The 17,784-nt window shown below is 39.5% G+C and overlaps 1 protein-coding gene across 3 annotated transcripts in view; it reads right to left on the minus strand.

Moving 5' to 3' along the window:
* The window catches only part of RNGTT (RNA guanylyltransferase and 5'-phosphatase), a 187,900-nt gene that overhangs the window by 28,065 nt on the left and 142,051 nt on the right, over positions 1-17,784 (minus strand). For all 3 annotated transcript variants that reach the window (XM_083831491.1, XM_083831490.1, XM_083831492.1), the window contains one exon: positions 4,398-4,464. In XM_083831491.1, coding sequence (XP_083687617.1) covers positions 4,398-4,464 — 67 coding nt within the window. The remainder of the gene's footprint in view (positions 1-4,397; positions 4,465-17,784) is intronic.

The following is a 17,784-nucleotide window of genomic DNA, read 5'->3' on the forward strand; positions in this document are numbered from 1 at the left end:
ATATTTGACTTTCAAATCATTAATTCACTTAGTGCTCTCACCAGCTAACCGGAATAGCCATCGTTTTTATGAGCTATTGAACTTACTGAAACCCATTGAGTATTACTCCAGAACAAGAGCAACCACAAACTTCATGCAGTAACTTAAGGATTCTGCATCGTGAACTCTGCTCAAAGTAGCAACATACAAAATCTTATGGTATCTACGAACAGGCACAGAATATTACACTATAGGAAAAGAAAAATTCCAGGCAGATCCCTCTAGCCAGAAAAACACTCTTTAACATCTTCTAATCTAACTGCTACTAGATACAGGATTCAAAAACTTCAGGAGTGAGTGCTTCACATTCCTTTTGTATGATGAAGTACAGAGATCAAACATCTATCAAGCACTACCACTAATATCTTTGAAAGGAAGCCAGGAGGAGGGAGATAGGTAATTTCAGTTAATCTTACCAGTTCATCTATGTCTCAGAAACATTATAAATATTAATATATATAAATATTAATGAATTACTGCATATGAGGAAGAAAGACATAGAATAATCATCTCTAGAAGAGGCATCAGTATTGCAAAACCATTTCACAGACTTGCCATCTATAGCCTTCATCAAAGACACTAGTACAATTATCTTCCTGTACAGTCCTGGAAAATCAAAACTTCTGTGCAATTGCAAACAAACACTTTGATAAGAAGCTGCTCTCTGCAATCTTGTAAATGCACATAAATTGAAACATGAATTTATGAGTACTAACATGGCAGGTTATATGTTTACTATGAATATTTCAAAGACCTGGTAACAATCCTATTTGTCCTACTGAAAGTGCACTAAAAATGCATTGGAAGTACTGTTGTAAAAATAATGGTTCACTTAGAGTAATAAATCTACACTGACAGAGGAGTGTAGTGGTTTGGGGCATTCCTTAATGCACACGTTTGGCAAGAAATGCCATATCTTAATAGAAGGCCTTAATACTTAGGATGTTTGCAAATGAACGTGACTTGGTAATTTATATAACAAGAGAGACCAATCCATCACACAGTGAGCAAAAGCAGATCTAAATAAAAGGTTGCAAAGACTCTCCCTTATACATATATATATTCCAGGACAAAGTTTGGTTCACGAGTCTTTTAACTGATGGAATCATTAGCAACCATGTATGAAAGACCTAAAAACTGCTGGAGGAAGAATGAAAGAAGCTTGTGTCAACAGTTCCAAGAGACCACTGCATACCTCCAGAGCACGTACATTTTGTTTAGCAGCACTATCTCTTAACGTGAATTATTACTCCCCACTTCTGATACTGAAGATCTCTGAGCAGTTGCAGCCTCATCACTCTGCCCCAATTCTGCTGCTGTCGGGCAGCTGACATTTTCTAGAATCTCCGAGCAATCAGATAGCAGTCTGAATTAAAGAACTGTATTGTGTTTGTTAGCTGTGTATCATTTCCTGGTTGCAAACCACAGAAGAAATGATCCTCAGACAAACGAGGACTTCAGGACTACCTTTAGCACCAGAAATGAAACAAAGCAGTGGTGTGCAAATATATGCCCATATATGCACCTATAGCTCCAAAAATAAACATTACTCTTTAGAGAGTATAGCCACGTGGAATTAGCTCGTTCAAACGTGTCTCTATAATCTACACTAATTTAGCAGATAATAAGGTTTGTTTTCCCTAGGTGGTAACTGAAAGTTATTTTGAATATCCAGATTGCCTATTCTGTGGCAAACGCAATATTTAGTATGAGACCACAGCAGCAACATAAATTAGAAAGTCTAATATTAACATACCCAAATTAAATGTATATCAGATATTTATCAAGCATTACACCATATATACAACATGAACAGCAAATATTGAAGAAAACATTGTTGTGCCTGTATCTTCAAAATTGTGCCATTGCCTACCTTATAAAAATGCAACAGCAGAAACGCAGAAGGATACAAAGAGTTAAAATGATGTTGATTGCAGATGTTGAATGGCTTCGATACAGGGAGCAATTACATAGATTAAGTTTTTGTAGCTTGGAGTACACAAGACTGGGGGTGATGTGAAAGAGAGGATGAAGTCGTGCATAGAGAATAACTGCTAACCATTTCTCCTAACATAAGGCTTAGGTTGAACCAAACTGAATTATCAGGTAACAAGTTTAAAAGAAATAAAATGATACGTAACTCATAATGATAGTATGGCTTTGAATATTGAAAATTCAGTGGAAAATCACTTAGGCACGTTCAGGGAAGAAGGTCCAAAAAAAGTTGCACAAGCATGCAGGTACAACTTCCAGCAGAGAAGCCCCTGGATGCAAAGTGCAGGAAACTGGCTGCGTGCTTTCTATATGTGCTGGTTTTGCACTTTACCTACTCATGATATCACACGCAGTCCTGCAGTTTGATCCCGTGCAGGATCAGCTCTGGAGGTGAGAGCAGAACGGCCTCTCCTCGGCTGCAAGTGAGGGTGATGATACTGCTGTGAACTGGAAGTGGCTGAAGAGTGCAACAGCGAATTCACAAATTCTCCCCAGCCATGCAGAACTGCCCCCCTCATTTTGCTGCTTATTATTAGAAGTGGATGAGGTAGGTGAGGGTGTGGATGGGGCCTAATTTGGAAGAACTGTATGAGAAGGAAGAACCGTATGAGAAGCTGGTTGTATCATGCCAGTCGTTCTTCCATGGAAGGACAATATATTTCCACTGCTGCCTGGGAGACCTGCCAGGGCTCTACCTCCTCTCTTCAGCCTTGCAATTACACTTGCACAGCACTCCAAAGTGAAATGCTGTCACATCTTGGAGAACACCTACAATTAGTCATTCAAGGCAGGGTTAAGCTCCCTGATTAACTCTGGGATGGGAAGCTGAGCGAAGTAACTCCTAAGAGATGACTGTGAGCAAGGCCAGTTCCTACCACACACTAAAAAAAAAAAATAAAAAGGAATAATCACTCACCTCAGGCACTTTCACTCCTTAGCTGCTTATGGATAAAGGATAATATCTTACCAGTGGTACCAGGACCACAATAACAGGATGGAGCCTAACGGCAGCCCTCACAAAAATGGCATCCATCTCAAAGGAGGACTGATCTTCACTGGGCAGACAACTGCCAGGTTACCCACCCGGAGGCAGTTTATAGAGGTGTAGTTTATTAAAACAGATTATCTTTTATTTCAGAGATGACAAGGTGATTACACTTAGCTTTGCGGACCAAGTGAGTTCAGACTCCCTCAGTATCTTTTTGTGTTTTTTATGTTTGTACCTTTCATTTACTTATACAAAGCATTTAAACAAGCACTATTATAAAAGGGTTATCACAACAAATATACTAGCTAATTTGGGAAGAAACTTCTTGCAATACAAGATTTCGTGCCAGAAACATTTTGAATTGTTTGATTTCCAAACTGAGTAATATACATGTAGGAACTGGGAAGACGAAAAGCAAGCATATGTTCTTTTGAAGCAATTTGAAAACAGTACCAAGGTTCAAGGTAGAAAAAGCAAATTTTCTAGATATGGTTGGGAATACTGTTCTTTGGAATTGTAATTAGGCATGGCAAAGAAACACACTTGAGTTTTAGAAATTAAATTTCATTTTGATGTAAAAAAAATAAATAAGACTTTTAAAATTGAGAGGCATAAGAGTGTGCACTCCATGGAGGGTACAACATTGCCAAGAGTGCAGGATATATAGTAATTACTGGTATCATTTGGGACACATGAGCATTTCAACATTCTAAGATAGAGATCACATTTCCACATCCCACCGTAACGACTGACATGTTAATGCCTATCTCTTTTTGTCCTAAAAAAAATCCCAGTGATGCTCATCAAAAGCAGACCATATATCCTTGTAAGACATTTTTGTTTGCAAGTGACTTGAAAATAACTAATTAGCAACTGGCAATTAGAAATGTGAAACTATTATAGTTCAACTGAAGGAAAAGAAACAGTAAGTCACATAAGACAAATGATCTTCCAGCAATTGTATGAGCCTTTCATAATAAATCCAATAATACTGGGAAAACAATCTGTGCTTTTTACTGCAGTGCCTTCCCTGTCAAGGATCACTTGAAGAATTACAGAGTTCCAAAGTGGCTTTGTTTGAAATGTCACTGACAAGGTAACCTAAAAGAACATTTTACTTCTCATAATTAAACCAGAGTCAAAATTAATCAAAAGACAAGAGGAAAAAACTAAACTTCTTTGACAAGTTAAGTATGCAGTATGCAGTTGTAACTAAAATAAAACCCAGAATATGGTAAACAACACTAAAACAGCACTACTTCCCATTATTCTTGCTGGAACTGTATCAATACACTAAGTTCTCTATATCAAGACTTAAAACATACAGAAGTGAAATCAGTTAAATGGCCCCTTCCCCCCTACTTGTTAATCGTACCTTAATTTGTGCAAAAGGTCTGTCAAAGTTTCCAACATAAAGAAGACCAACATTCTGGGTGAGTAGCCTAAAAAAATGAAAAAAACATCTTTTAAGATATCACTTTATATCCATAAGTTTTTTGCATCCCCATTAGTTGTTCCTGGAATTCATTACGATAGCAAGAGCTACCTTTGCAAACACAATTATGCAACTCTACTTGAACTAGTACAAGAAGGAAGAATGCATTAAAGATGGATATGCACTGGTAATTTGTGTTTACTGTGAAGAAGCTCTTCAACAAAATAATTTCACAGGCTCCTTTGTGATGAACGTCACTCAGTAAGACACAAGAACAGCAGGAATGTACCGCATCTATTTATTGGAGAACTTAGAGACAAAGAGACAGCAAGAGCACAGACTAATAATAAATACATTCAGAGCAACAGGCCTAAGAGTTAAAAAAGATTAGGACAAATAAAAGCATGCACAGTAATACAAACACATCACTAGAAGAAGAGAAATAACAGAGAATCTCTGCTATGTTGTCTAAGGGCTTCCTAAATAAAAAGAGCACCAGATCTAGTTTGTGCCAGTTATTATATTCTCTTGAACTCTTTATAGAGTCCTTATGGGCACTACCAAGATTTGGAGGGATGGTGGGGTAAGTTGACTCGAAGGTTCTTAATCAGAGTCAGCTTCATTTCTGCAGATACTGGGCAAGTCAATGTCACTACTACACCAACTCCCAATACCAGAGGACCATTAGGAGGCCCCTCCTAAGAACAGGAAGACAAGCCCATCACTGAGGGAAGGTGCCCAGCTGAAAGCGTATGAGATCATTGTGCTGTTCAAACTGGACAACTGCTATTTTGCCCCTGCTAAGCAAAGGCAAAGAGGTCATCACCTTACGTTTAGAGGTTCCACACACATAGCGCTGAAGTACAGACACCTGTAAGGAGAACTCTTTGATGACATACCACTGAAAGAATTCGTTTTGATTAAAAGGGACATTCAAAACTCATCATATTTTTCAGTAGCTCCAAGTTTTCATGAAGTGTTTGCTATTCAACATTTTTGAGTTTCCTTTGATTTTATATCCCCTTGCCTTTAGTAATAAGGCCTCACCCGTGGACTAAGTTTCCCCCCTAAACAGAAATAACCAGAAATTAAGTAGGACTGTATGTATCATTTTGCTAAAGCATGACACCAAGGTGTCTCTTTTTAATAACATCTATATTTTAGGCATGCGTATCATGTATATATATATATATCTTTAATTCATAGTGAGCTACATGTTTTTTTCTGTATATAATCTGGTTGTCATTTTCAACTAATTTCTCACCATTATCAACTCTATTTTTAAAAACAAAAGAAAATATAAACTTAGATGACAGCAACTTGTTCTTTTGACCTTCAATCCACACAATGAACACATCTTAGCACGATTTTGATTCTTGCCAGTTCTGAAACTGATATACTTGACCTTAAAACTGTTTCACTACCAGAAGAAACTGGTGGAACTCAGCAAAATGGCAGTCGAAACATTCGAGTATATAAAACAGTTTGCAAGATGTGGCGTCAAGCTGTGTATCATCTTCAAAATCCTTTTGTAATTAGATACTGTATATAAAAATATCCTGGGTATTGACGGAAATACCCAAAGGAAGGAAAGACTAGTAAGGATCAGAGCAAATCAGTCATACTATGGACAGGTAAGCAACTTTCTCACTTTGCCCATTAGTGCTCCTGGTCTGGGAGACCTTTACTGTTTTGCAGTGGTTTTGCCGTATTGACATACAGAAGCCAGGATGAGCACGTCAAATTCATTTTCACTCACAGTAAGTTAAATTCATTTAGAACACAGGTCTCTGGAGTTCAAAAAGCCAGTGTATTGATCAAATCTTCTCCTAGGAGTATAAAGGAAATTCAGAAAATATTTAAGGTTTTTCTAAATGAAAAGAAACATGTGAAGTAATTACTGAAAAAGGTTAAAAAGAGAATCCATAAAAAGGATTTGGGGTATGCCAAGAGGCATACCCATAAGAGGCAACTTAATGCAACAAAGTATTCTTAAAAAGAATTACATATAATTTTGTAAGGCAAAGAAAAAACACAAGCCAACAAGCAACACCAGCTGCACTTCTAGTAAGGGACCAAAAAAAGAGAAGTGATATACAGCGTGATTATTCTCACAGTTATTCTTTCTGTTGTTTTCTTTACTGGAAAGAAATGTAGGATCATTATAAATTTGAGTCTTTATATGGCTTTATTTAAAGGTAATGAACAGCTAGGGAACCTTAAAACTGGTCTTTTCTGAATACAACATAGCAAGTTAAGTAGGGACAGCTATCCCCTGTTGTACATCCAAAGCCAACATACACACTGCAAAGATTGCCTTCCTCATATGACTGATAACGACACAGAAGTGCAAGCTTATTACTGTTTATTCACCTTTTACTATCTCAGCTGAAATGAGTTTCACTAAAAAATTTTGATTTGTATTCACAAGTCACTTCAAAATTCAATGCAATTTTGGGAAATTTTTAGGGAAGTGAAAGTCACTTGTAACTCTCTTAAATGAAAGGCCACATTCTTTAGTTTTCACAATTCCTCTTGAGTTCTGAAGTTCAGAGTCATAACCGCAACGCCAGTCCGTTTTCCGTACAATGAGCACTCATGGTTGAAATGAGCATCCCAAGATGAACACGATGTAATGTCCTGAAATATTCCCCCCTGCCCCAAAGAGCCTGAGCAATCAAAAAATTCCAAGTCTCATGACTAGTATAAACGCTTTTAGGGTCATTCTTACCAGCACAATTTCCGTATTTCCGAGACGGAGCTCACACAGCAGAGTGTGGAGACGATGCAGGCTGCAGCAAGAGTTGCTGCTGAGGCTCTGGAAAGGCCGAGCTCCTGCAGGAGAGCTACCTCTGCCTCAGCTGCCACTAGTAGCAGATCAAAAAAACGATGTGCCATTGAGGAGAAGGGTGACACAGGGAGTACGTGCCAGTCCCCATCTCACCCATCATACTTAAAGTACTTTTAAGTCTCCCAAATTAACTTTAGACCATAAACTTTAACGCATGTAAATTGATACGGATCTTGTCTCCTAATGCTCTCAACTCACTACCCTTCTAAGTTAAGTGATAACATTTGCCTTCGAAGACTTCCCAGCTGTGGTCAGGTTTGGTTATAAACACTTGCATGTCTTCTTATGCCAATGCCTTCTCAAAACTAGAGCTGTTTCTTATCTAATTTCACATTTTCACAGTTCTGTTCTCCAAACCACACCAGCAGTACCCAAGTCCAGCCCTGCCAACAGCTGGACTTCACTGGCTGAAATCAGTACCAGCCTAGGAAACACTGGTGATGGTTTCACAGTGCAATGATCAGATTTGAATTTCACATTCAAATAATGACCTTAAAATTACGAGAAATAATCATCAAAAAAGCAAATGTCTACAGGCACTTCAGTACACAGATGGACTTTTACTTTAAAATATGCAGCAATATACAAAGTTGCCTAAACTAATCTTATGAGTTCACAGATTGCAGTATGTTTTATTTGCAGCATATTCCATTCAATACATTATCAATACAGTTCTCTTTTTTTTGGTAAGTAATAATAAAACAGAACAAACGTACGAAACATCACTCCAAACAGCAGTGGTTCTTTCAGATGTGCTGTCCGTACAGAAAATTACAATCCCCATACTCCTGTCCCATATACCAAATTGAGCAACCATTTATCCAGACATGCCTATTAGGGCTGTTTCATCAAGTTTCATAAAAACACCAGAAAAAAAAAATGTACCGGGACCGTTTCTGACTTTTGGCAAAATAATGTCAAGGTCATCCAGGCCTTTCCAGTACCAAGAGAACACTGTCATACAGTTACTGCCAAACCACCTATTTTCTGCCTTCAAAATCCTAGATTTGGCCTCTTCTGTGACCCAAAGCACGGCTGCGTTTTGAAAACCCCAGCTGTAGGAACTAGGCTTCGTGTGCCCACAAGGGATGCTGACTGCAGGAGTGGGTGCGCTGGGGCACGGAGATACAGAAGAGTGGTGGCAACAGTGATGTGAGGGGGGTAAATGCAAACAAGTATAAAACAGGATTAAGGGCTGGGTGAAAGGAAACTGGGAATAAGGAGGAATGAGACAGCAGGGAATCTGGAACAAAAGTGTGATAAAGGAGTGGAGAGGCAGCCCTCTGGACTGGAAAGCATTGGGGCAGAGCTGTGGGGTGAAAAACCTTGGTGGATTAGTGCTACAGGAGCAGCCAGGGCTGACTTAGCACAGAGCTCACCCTCACAAGCACAGCTGACCTTGATTTGGGTGCTGGGACAGTCCCAGTATCATCGTCTTCTTCCTACCTCCCTCTGCCTTTGGCCACGGAGCCCTTGGGCCCCTGGCAATGGGCTTTGTGAGGACAGCACATTTCAAAGAACCCCGATCACTTCTGCTTCTCCACACACATCTATCCTGCTAACTCACCGGGAGCCGCCTGTTAAGATGAAGGTGGTTATTTCCAGGTATTCTCAGCAAATGCTCAGGCACGGCTCGCTGCCATACAAATGCTTCGACCATTAAGTAGCACGACGTGAAGGCATCAAACAGGTCCTCCACGTACCCTTGGGGGATATGCCTCACGGACACTACCTGAGGTTGAGGAGAACCCCAGCGTCTGCCCCATCACACTTTAAGGGCCGCCTTGAAAGTCTGCTCGGGCGATCTGCTGGAATCTGACCAGTTCATACCCAAACCAACCGCGAGCTGCCCTCTGGACTGTCTGGATCCTAGCGCTGCTGTGCGGAGCGTGAGAGAAGGCTTCCAGAAAGGAGCATGCAGAGAAATACAGGAGCAGGGGTGGAGCTAGGAGCCGCTGCCTCTCACAGGAGCAAGTTACTGCAGGTGAGCCAAACGCGGTAACTTGCTCCTGTGCGAGGCAGCAGCTCCTGCGCTTGCTCTGCCGCGAGACCCGTGGAGCATCGTGGGGGGACACACGGACAGTGCCGAGACTCGCAGCTCTAGCGCAGAGGGCAGACAGGCCGGGGAGAGAGCATGGAGTGAAAAAACACAACGCGCACAGTAGAAGGGCTGAGAAGAGGTAAGGTAAATGGCATTAGGAAGGTGGAAATGCCACAGGAAAACAGTGAAAAATGAGCAGGCAGATGGGCTTGAGACATCTGTTTTTTCAAGATGAAAAGCTGCATGAAGCAAGCAGCAGGAGGCATGCAGAACTGCCTACAGCAATGCTTCAGTTATTAACCACCCGTCTGAAATAGAAAATGCAACTTCTTCCTTAATTTTCCTCAATAATGTTCATCAAAATCCAAAAACTTATGACAATCTATCAAAGGGTATCTTGCAGTATCTGTATTAGGCGATCCTAAAATGCATCTCGACAGCCATCACGGTTGATGAATAGTTCAATACTTCACCTAAGTCACTGGATTCGGTATTGCTTCTGTATTGCTGGTTTTATCCTTGACTGTTGCCTGCTTTTCCACTACCACTAGCAACCGCCAAAAGGCCTGATTTTACACGAGTGGTTTAGATGTGCCTCTTCTTTTTTTTTTTTTTTTGGTAGAACTACAGGCTGGCAGCGAAGCTCTGCTAGATCTAACACGACTTCACTGTTACACATTTCTTCTTCACTGTTCACATTGTACGACCAGACAAGCACTTGAGAGCATTCAGGACTGCAGAAGCTTCTAAGACTCAACTTGACAGCTCTGCATATCTCTTTGTCTTCTACTGATGGCAGCGCTGGAATTCACTGCCATCACTGAAGGACAAGGGGCAGCACCCACTACGTCTGATCCGTTCTGTTACTGGGACGAATTCGCTTCAGCTCAGACAGGGCTCGGGGCTCGTTCTGGTTGATGGGAACGGTGCACTGATACCTGGAACACCCTTGCTGTCTGCATGGAAGGGATCTCACCCTAGTAGATACAATTAAACAGAAATACCCATTCCATCGATAAACAGGATTAAGATCTAATTTCACTTTACAGTCAGAAGCAGTTGCACGTGGCTTAAATGGGACTGAGGATCTGATCTAACAGCTTCATCCTGCACATGCTGCCCAAAGACATTTGCAGACTTCACAGAGTTTGCTGGTGAAAAGACTTCAGTCCTGAGAAGCTGTGTACCAAGTATGGACGAGGTGTGAAGCAAAACCGAACAAAAAATCAATCCTGATGCTCAGTGATGCTACTGACCCTTGTGCACAGCCATACCTCTATTGCTAGGAGTATCTCTGCATATGCATTAGTGAATGATTAAGGCTGGAATGGGGAAAAAAATGTTTAAAATAAAAATTGGACAGTCAGATAAAATTTTAGGAAAATCAGTGCTCTCTCATGCCAAACGTCCACACTTAAAATAACCACAAAAAAAGGATTAATATTAGTTATTACCTGAATAATTTTATATTTCATTTTAAAATATACCTTCTCTCTGATAAGCACATACAAAGAATTTCATTGTTATGCTCTACGTATGCTTTTAACTATCTGTAAAAATTTCTCCTGATGCATTTTCACATTTTAGGCAGAAATGACTGTTGTAAATTAAAAACACAAATGAACAACTGCCCTGAGAACAGAAGCGACCCTTTGTGAGTTCAGTAACTACATTTTGCAACATTATTTTAATGGCTTTGACACATACCTTTGAAGATAAAAGTAACTTTTATATGTAATTTTACAAATTTTGTATTCCATTATACAAACAAATTATTTCAGTGCTATGACTAGAGCACAAATAAAGCACCAGGGCACAGCAGAAAGGATGTCGTATCCACACAATCCTGCTAATGTCTTCTTAATAATACAATAAATATACTACATTTATCCTGTGTTCACTTAAACTGCGAGGGACAACAGCACACTGTGCTGCAGTATCTTAACCACAAAAAAGAAGCAGTTCCTTAGCCTCCTGAACCATATTTTGTATTCTACTACATCAACATTTCAATTATAGTTTGCTTCTTGTTCAGGTCAATCATTCCCTATTGCTTTTCAACTCTTCTGATGTATTTCCTTGGAGTATCAAATTCAAGGAAAATGCAACAAAAAAATCAGAAAACCATAAAAAGGGAATTATAAAAATTGATACTATAGAGAATTAACTTTATTCAACTTGAAAAACCATTAATTATTTTATTAATTTGTCTCAAAGGCTGGTGTAACAGTAACAGAGTGAAAATACGAAATTCGGTTTTATAAAATATGAGTTTTTATAACAGGATCCAATAAAAATCAAAAAAAAAACCTGCATAGATAAGCTTGTGAATTTAAAATGACAAGCATATATGGTTAGCGAACAATGTGCATTCAATTTTGCTCAAGTATAAAGTGCCATTGAGAGTACGGTTCTCAATATATGTATTGAGAGTTTACATTTATTCAGCAATGAATCTCGCGTGCAGAATATCGACAATGGAAAGGCAGGGATTTCACATATAAGGAAGAGCTTTTCCCTGCATTCGACAGTGTATTCATCAAACCACTTTTTTAGGCAATGGAAATATTATGACAATTTTTTTTACTCATCAGTCATGCAAGAAAAATAAAATGTTGATGGACAAATATATGCTATTCTAGTGTAATCATCATGGTAAAGAGCAGGCAAAAAGATTGTATATTTGATTTAGGACATTTTCCCTCAAATTATGAGCACATACTGAAAAAAAAAAAATGAGGTGACTACAAAAGCCATTAAGCAGATCTGGTTGTATAGAAAAGATGCAAAAGAAATAAAAGAAATGTGTTTGAACTTGGAAAGTAAAAAGCTTGGAACAGATAAAAGTGTTGAAAAAAAAGACTGTAAACAATTTTACAATGTTAAATTCATCTTTGCAATAAAATGCCCAAGGTAATTTAAGTAAAACCTTTCCATTTCATGAATTCTGAATTTGAAGACTATCCCAAGCCAAGTTAATGGTGACAGCAATTAGCATAAAATTGCATTCCAAGTAATATTCATGGAGAAGGAAATGCAGCAGACAGCACAAACTAGAGAACTGAATTCAACACCCTCGGCCTTCCCCACTATGGTATTCCAACAGTGTAGGCTATTAGTTTTATTAATACCCACGCTGCTTTCTGAAACACACGCAACTTGGGCAAAAATATCAGTGTTACACGCTAACTGCCCTGCATAGGAAAAGCTCCCATGCTTCGTACTTGAAAGGCTTCGTTGAATTACATCACTCCTACAGTAAATCACTGTCTGTCATTAAGTATTGATAGCAGGAATCTAGCAAGTAACTGATCCTTGAAAAACATGCTGCCACTGAATAACCTCACCACGACTATGTGCCAAACCCAATAAAAATGACATTTAAAGAGCCCCAAACTGCAAAACAAAAGGACCTCGTATTTGAGGCAATGGTCTGTAAGTGGTTCGGGATCGTGATCGAAAAGAATAAAACTGACAAGTATCATGGTTTACTTTGACTTAGGAGAGATTAATCAACATTATTTTTGCTTGAGTTTTTGGCTTTTTTTAAATTATTTTTTATTATTAAATTTTTTTATTATTTTATTTCATTTGAGGAGAAAGATTATACATGAATGCTTTTGTAGAGGTGGATATTTTCAAAAAACACCCTTGTACTTATAAATTTAACCATACCATCAGATGTTTCCAAAAGGACTTTCTTTTGTTTGCTGCATTTATGCCTGGTGCTGATATTTTAAAGTTTGTCCAGGCTTTGCCTTGCAAGCAAATCACATAAAGAAGCATTTTGACTCCATTTACATATAAGTTATCCATAAAAAGTAGAAAGGACAAGTAAATAGAAACAAAAAGTACCCATTAAATAATCATGGCCATTTCTCCACCAATGGAATATTATTCCCTGTAGTATAATGAGCAATTTGGCCAGGCTGGTCATAAATTATCTGAAAAATGAGGCTGCTTGCCTTTTCCTTTGGGAGATTATTACATAGTCCGAGAGATTTCACTATTAGAATCTATTTCTGATAGTAAACCTCAATTTTTCTTTTCTGAGTATCGTCCCTGTCATCTCACTGAAATATAGGACAGCAGTTAGGAACTATTTCCAACTTGCTGGAAGACTTCCTGACATAGGCTGCGCAGCAGCTCTCCCCACATTTATCCACATCTTGTAAAACAAGAGCTGGCACGTACCCCGGCAGTGGGTTCACTGTAAATCTACCTTCTAGGTTATCCCATAAGGTCCTTTCAGCTTGGCCATCTTTTAAAACAACAAAACCCACAAAACTTGTAGATTCAACACACAGAATTAAGTTAAAAATTGACATTACAATGCTAAACTTTACAATAGGAAATTTCCATAAAATAAGGCATCTGACTATACACATTCCAAAGTCAAAATAAAGATAGTTTGTCTCCACAGCTAGTTAAGAATAACAGACTCCTAATATCAAATAAGATAAAGAAGAAATAAATGAGATAGTGGTGACAAAATCTCAAGTATATCCAAGTACAAATCCTGTAAAAATTCAAGAGATTCACTTGATCTATGGAAATACAAGGAACAACTAAGGAAGACAGGGGCACTGCTGAAAGCTAGGTGATTTGTTTGTTCCTACTGAAAAAGAAAAACATACGCCTAGTTAGAAACTACGTGGTTTTTGTTTTTTGTTTTTGTTTTTTTTTTTTAACGTTTCCTAAATGAAATGCCTGCAGAAATAGAGGTACTAAAAGAAGAGCTCTGGGGATAATTTCAGGGAGTAATTATTTGATAATCGAAGTGAAATAAACCACCAAACCCAGCTGTAGTACATCCAAGATTCTTAAATCCACATTTCTTAATAGCTAGGGTCTGAATCGTTAGTAACAAATGGACAAATAAACATAAATCTTTACTATCTAAATAGGCTAATTTCTGCAAACTTCTTGGAGTCCTGCCCTTCAGCTCAGCATCGTTCAGCATGCCCACCTTGGCCATGTGTGGCTGCACTACTTACGGGGTTGCGCATCCCCTGCACTCACACTGTGGCTGCATCTGCTTCTCTTTTGATCATTTTAATGAAAGAGCACTTAAGAAGGAGTGGGGGGACAGGAGAGGCACCACACTGACATAATCGATTCAGACTGCCAAAAGGCTTCTGCTACAGTCTCCCACAGTAACATACTTTAAAAAAAGAATAAAACTAGGCAGTAAGTACTTTTATGTGGAAAAGGCTACTTACTATTATGGATCAAGCCTTGGTTAAGGGACTGGAAAGGCAGAATAAACGGTCAGTTTTCATCTTGGCAAAGGCCAAGTAACTATTCAATTTCTGTAACGGACTGTTTAATATATTTATTAGTAATGTGAAAGAGTCATGGACAGAGAAAGTCTGCTGATGAAGCAAGTTACAAAGCAAAAGGCAGGCAACTTTAGCTAGATTGCAAAGTTCATCACTTTGAGAGGAGGCTGATACGGTATTTACAATCACCCTTACAACCTTAACATTATTTTCCTCTGCAGTGAAAGATAGGTGCTCCTGCACATATGACTTAGGAAATTAAATTAGCATTAATTAAGGAATGTATTCTAATGTGTATGAACCTGGCAACTAGAACTCTGTTATTTCCAAACACTCAAAGGCTCAATTTTGAAGTCCAATGAACTTTCTTTTCATGTAAGGTTTTGTCATTTCTTTGTCTTTGGTCTATTTTTAATGCATAAAATAAATAAAATAAAATAAAAACTGACGTCCTGCACAACTATTCTAAATCATTTGAGCAGAGTTGGAAATCGAAATTTTCAGCAATTTTAACACAGGGTGTTACTGCTGAAAAGACCATGACAAAATATTGGCAGGAAAGCTGTGATGGGCTGGTCCCATCTGGCTGTCATCTGTCCCACTCTGCCCTTCATTTGTCAGTGCAGCTGCTCCAGCAGATTCCCGGTTTTCCCAGTGCCCTGCATGCTGCACCAGTGGTGGCATGACCTCGTGGCACTGCCAGACTTAGGCAGCCAACACTTCCAAGTAGAACAACCAGACCTTTCTGCAGGTTGGCCAAAGTCAGAGAGAACTCTGCAATAGGGAAAAGGCACTTCCATATCACAGGGAGGTGACTCTATCATATATCAAGAAGTTAATGGATTATGGATGCAAAAGTTTGTCAGAAAACAAACTGTAAACCACTCTAAATCAAAGAATACGGTATCCTAAATACGTTAGTTGGCAGCAATGTCTTTTTGATAATGCAGTGCAAAACAGATTGATCAGGTGATCTGTATTTCATTTCTCAGAACAAAAGAGCAAGGAGTAATTGAATTATGCCAAATGAGGGTGAATTCAAACCCGATAAATACTTAATCACAAGACAACATCATTAGATTGGAGCTCATTGACACTGCCTTGGTGTGCAAGAGTAGCAGGGACTGAACACGTGGATGTATAATAAAATCACCTAGAAGGCTGACAGTTTCTCTTAAAGAAAAAAATCAGTGAAGAACAAAAATCATTTGTCTACATGGATCATGGACATGAGTATTGTGAGAATTCCCACCTTCCTAATAAAGATGCTCTAGGGGAAGGCATCACAAATGTGCATTGCCAGACCAGTCTAAGTGATTTCTTTTTCTTCCTGTTTCCGCACATCACTCTAATGATTTATTCAAAATACTTTATTAATCAATCATGCCCAACCACAGAAATGACTGAACTACAATCTACAAACCATTTAGGTACAAGTTCAAGCAGGACTATGCAGACCACAATCCCAAAGTGAAGCACGAAAAGAACAAAGAATTCTTTGTTTAGAAGTGGGTGTGATAAGCACACAGCCGCCATCTACCCAGGCACAAGTGCCCCTGGCAGCGTGCAGAAAGCCCTTTATGTTATGAATATAACTACCACCCAAAATAAGGTGGGAAGGCTGTCAGGAACTCTGCTGAATGCTTCCCTCTCACATCTGAAACTGCATGGAAGGTGTAAGATTTAGCTCCTTTGTTCACTATAAAATCCCACCATGTATTCATTATATGAGTTTATGAACTCCTTTTACAGAAATTCTTCAGGTAATAAGAATACTTCATTCAGCATTCCCAAGTAATTAAGAAACACAGCTGAAGTGTTTTCCTGGCTGTGACACAAGAAAGGACTTACCTCTGTTAACAGTGGCTACCGATATCGTAATACTGAGCTTGCAGCTGTGATCTAGAAGGCATCTCCACAAAGCTGCCCTGTCGTCCTGGTGTATTATCCTGCTCAAAAATCAGTACCCTTACCTCTGAGGCTGCTTTCTCTGTAAGGGAAACCACTGCTCTGCTATCAGGGTGCTCTGCCTGGCTTCAGAAGTGCCACATCTCCTCCTGTCCCCCATCTCTCCGTTTCTTTTCTTCCTTTAACAGTCAGCAACTCCCCTAACCCACTGCCCCCTTGGTTTAGTTTTGCTATTTAAGAGGCCTGCCTCCCTCTGGTACATTTTGTGTGCTTCTCCTTTCCCAATCTTTAGCACCTTTTATCCCATGATTCCCAAATGTAGAGGTGAGGCGTGCTTCCCGTGGAGCTCCCAGACAGGAGTGGGAATGCACGGGGAAGATGGCAGCTTGGAGCATGCTAGGAAAAGGAGGGCTGCCAGCCAGAGGATTAGGAACAAGAAACCTCCTGAAATGCCTCTGCTCCACACACAGCGCTGGCTTCACTGCAACAGACTGCTGTTCCAGCTTCTCCTGGGCACCCCCAGCCTCCACAGAAATTTAAGTTGGAGTCAGCTCAGCTACTAAAAACCCACGTGGCATGAGCCAGGCTCCCTTCTTCCCGGGCTCCTGAGGTACAGTCACGTCAGAGTTCCCCACCCCAGCACCACAAGATGTCTGACACCGCCAGATCCACCTGGTGGCCCGTGCGTGGGCCACGGCAGAGGACCAGGACACAGCGCCACCTTCTCCTTGCAGCCAAAGCGTGTCCATAAGCAGATGCCTTGTGAGAGAAGACATAGGCCCTGACAGGCCATCTCCAAGGCCCTCTTCCCACCACACACGTTGTCATTTTATATCTCTAAATGAAGTGACAAACAACTGTAAATCAGTCAAAATCCCTACACAGCAGATAGAGATGGAAAGTCAAAAGCGAGCAAAAACATGTTTAAAGGTTATTGCAGCAAATTTACAACGAAGATGAACACAGAAAGAAGATATAATCAAAGCCAAGAAAGCATTTAACAGGCAGATACTTCTACAGGTTTTTGGTCTAATACAACCAGTTTGTAAGCATTCTGTATACTATCAGTATTCCCAGACCTTTCCACTTCAAGGCCTTTTAAAAAAATGTATTTTACTTAAAATGATTAACCTACATGTGACATGCTCTCTAAAAAGTCAAAGAAGCTGAGGGCTGGGTGATGAGCATCTTGTAGAAATCCATCTTTCTTATAAGCACTAAGAAAAAATGATTGAATTCTTCATA

The sequence above is a fragment of the Anser anser genome (genome assembly GCF_964211835.1).
Source record: "Anser anser genome assembly, chromosome: 3".
Lineage (NCBI taxonomy): Eukaryota > Metazoa > Chordata > Aves > Anseriformes > Anatidae > Anser > Anser anser.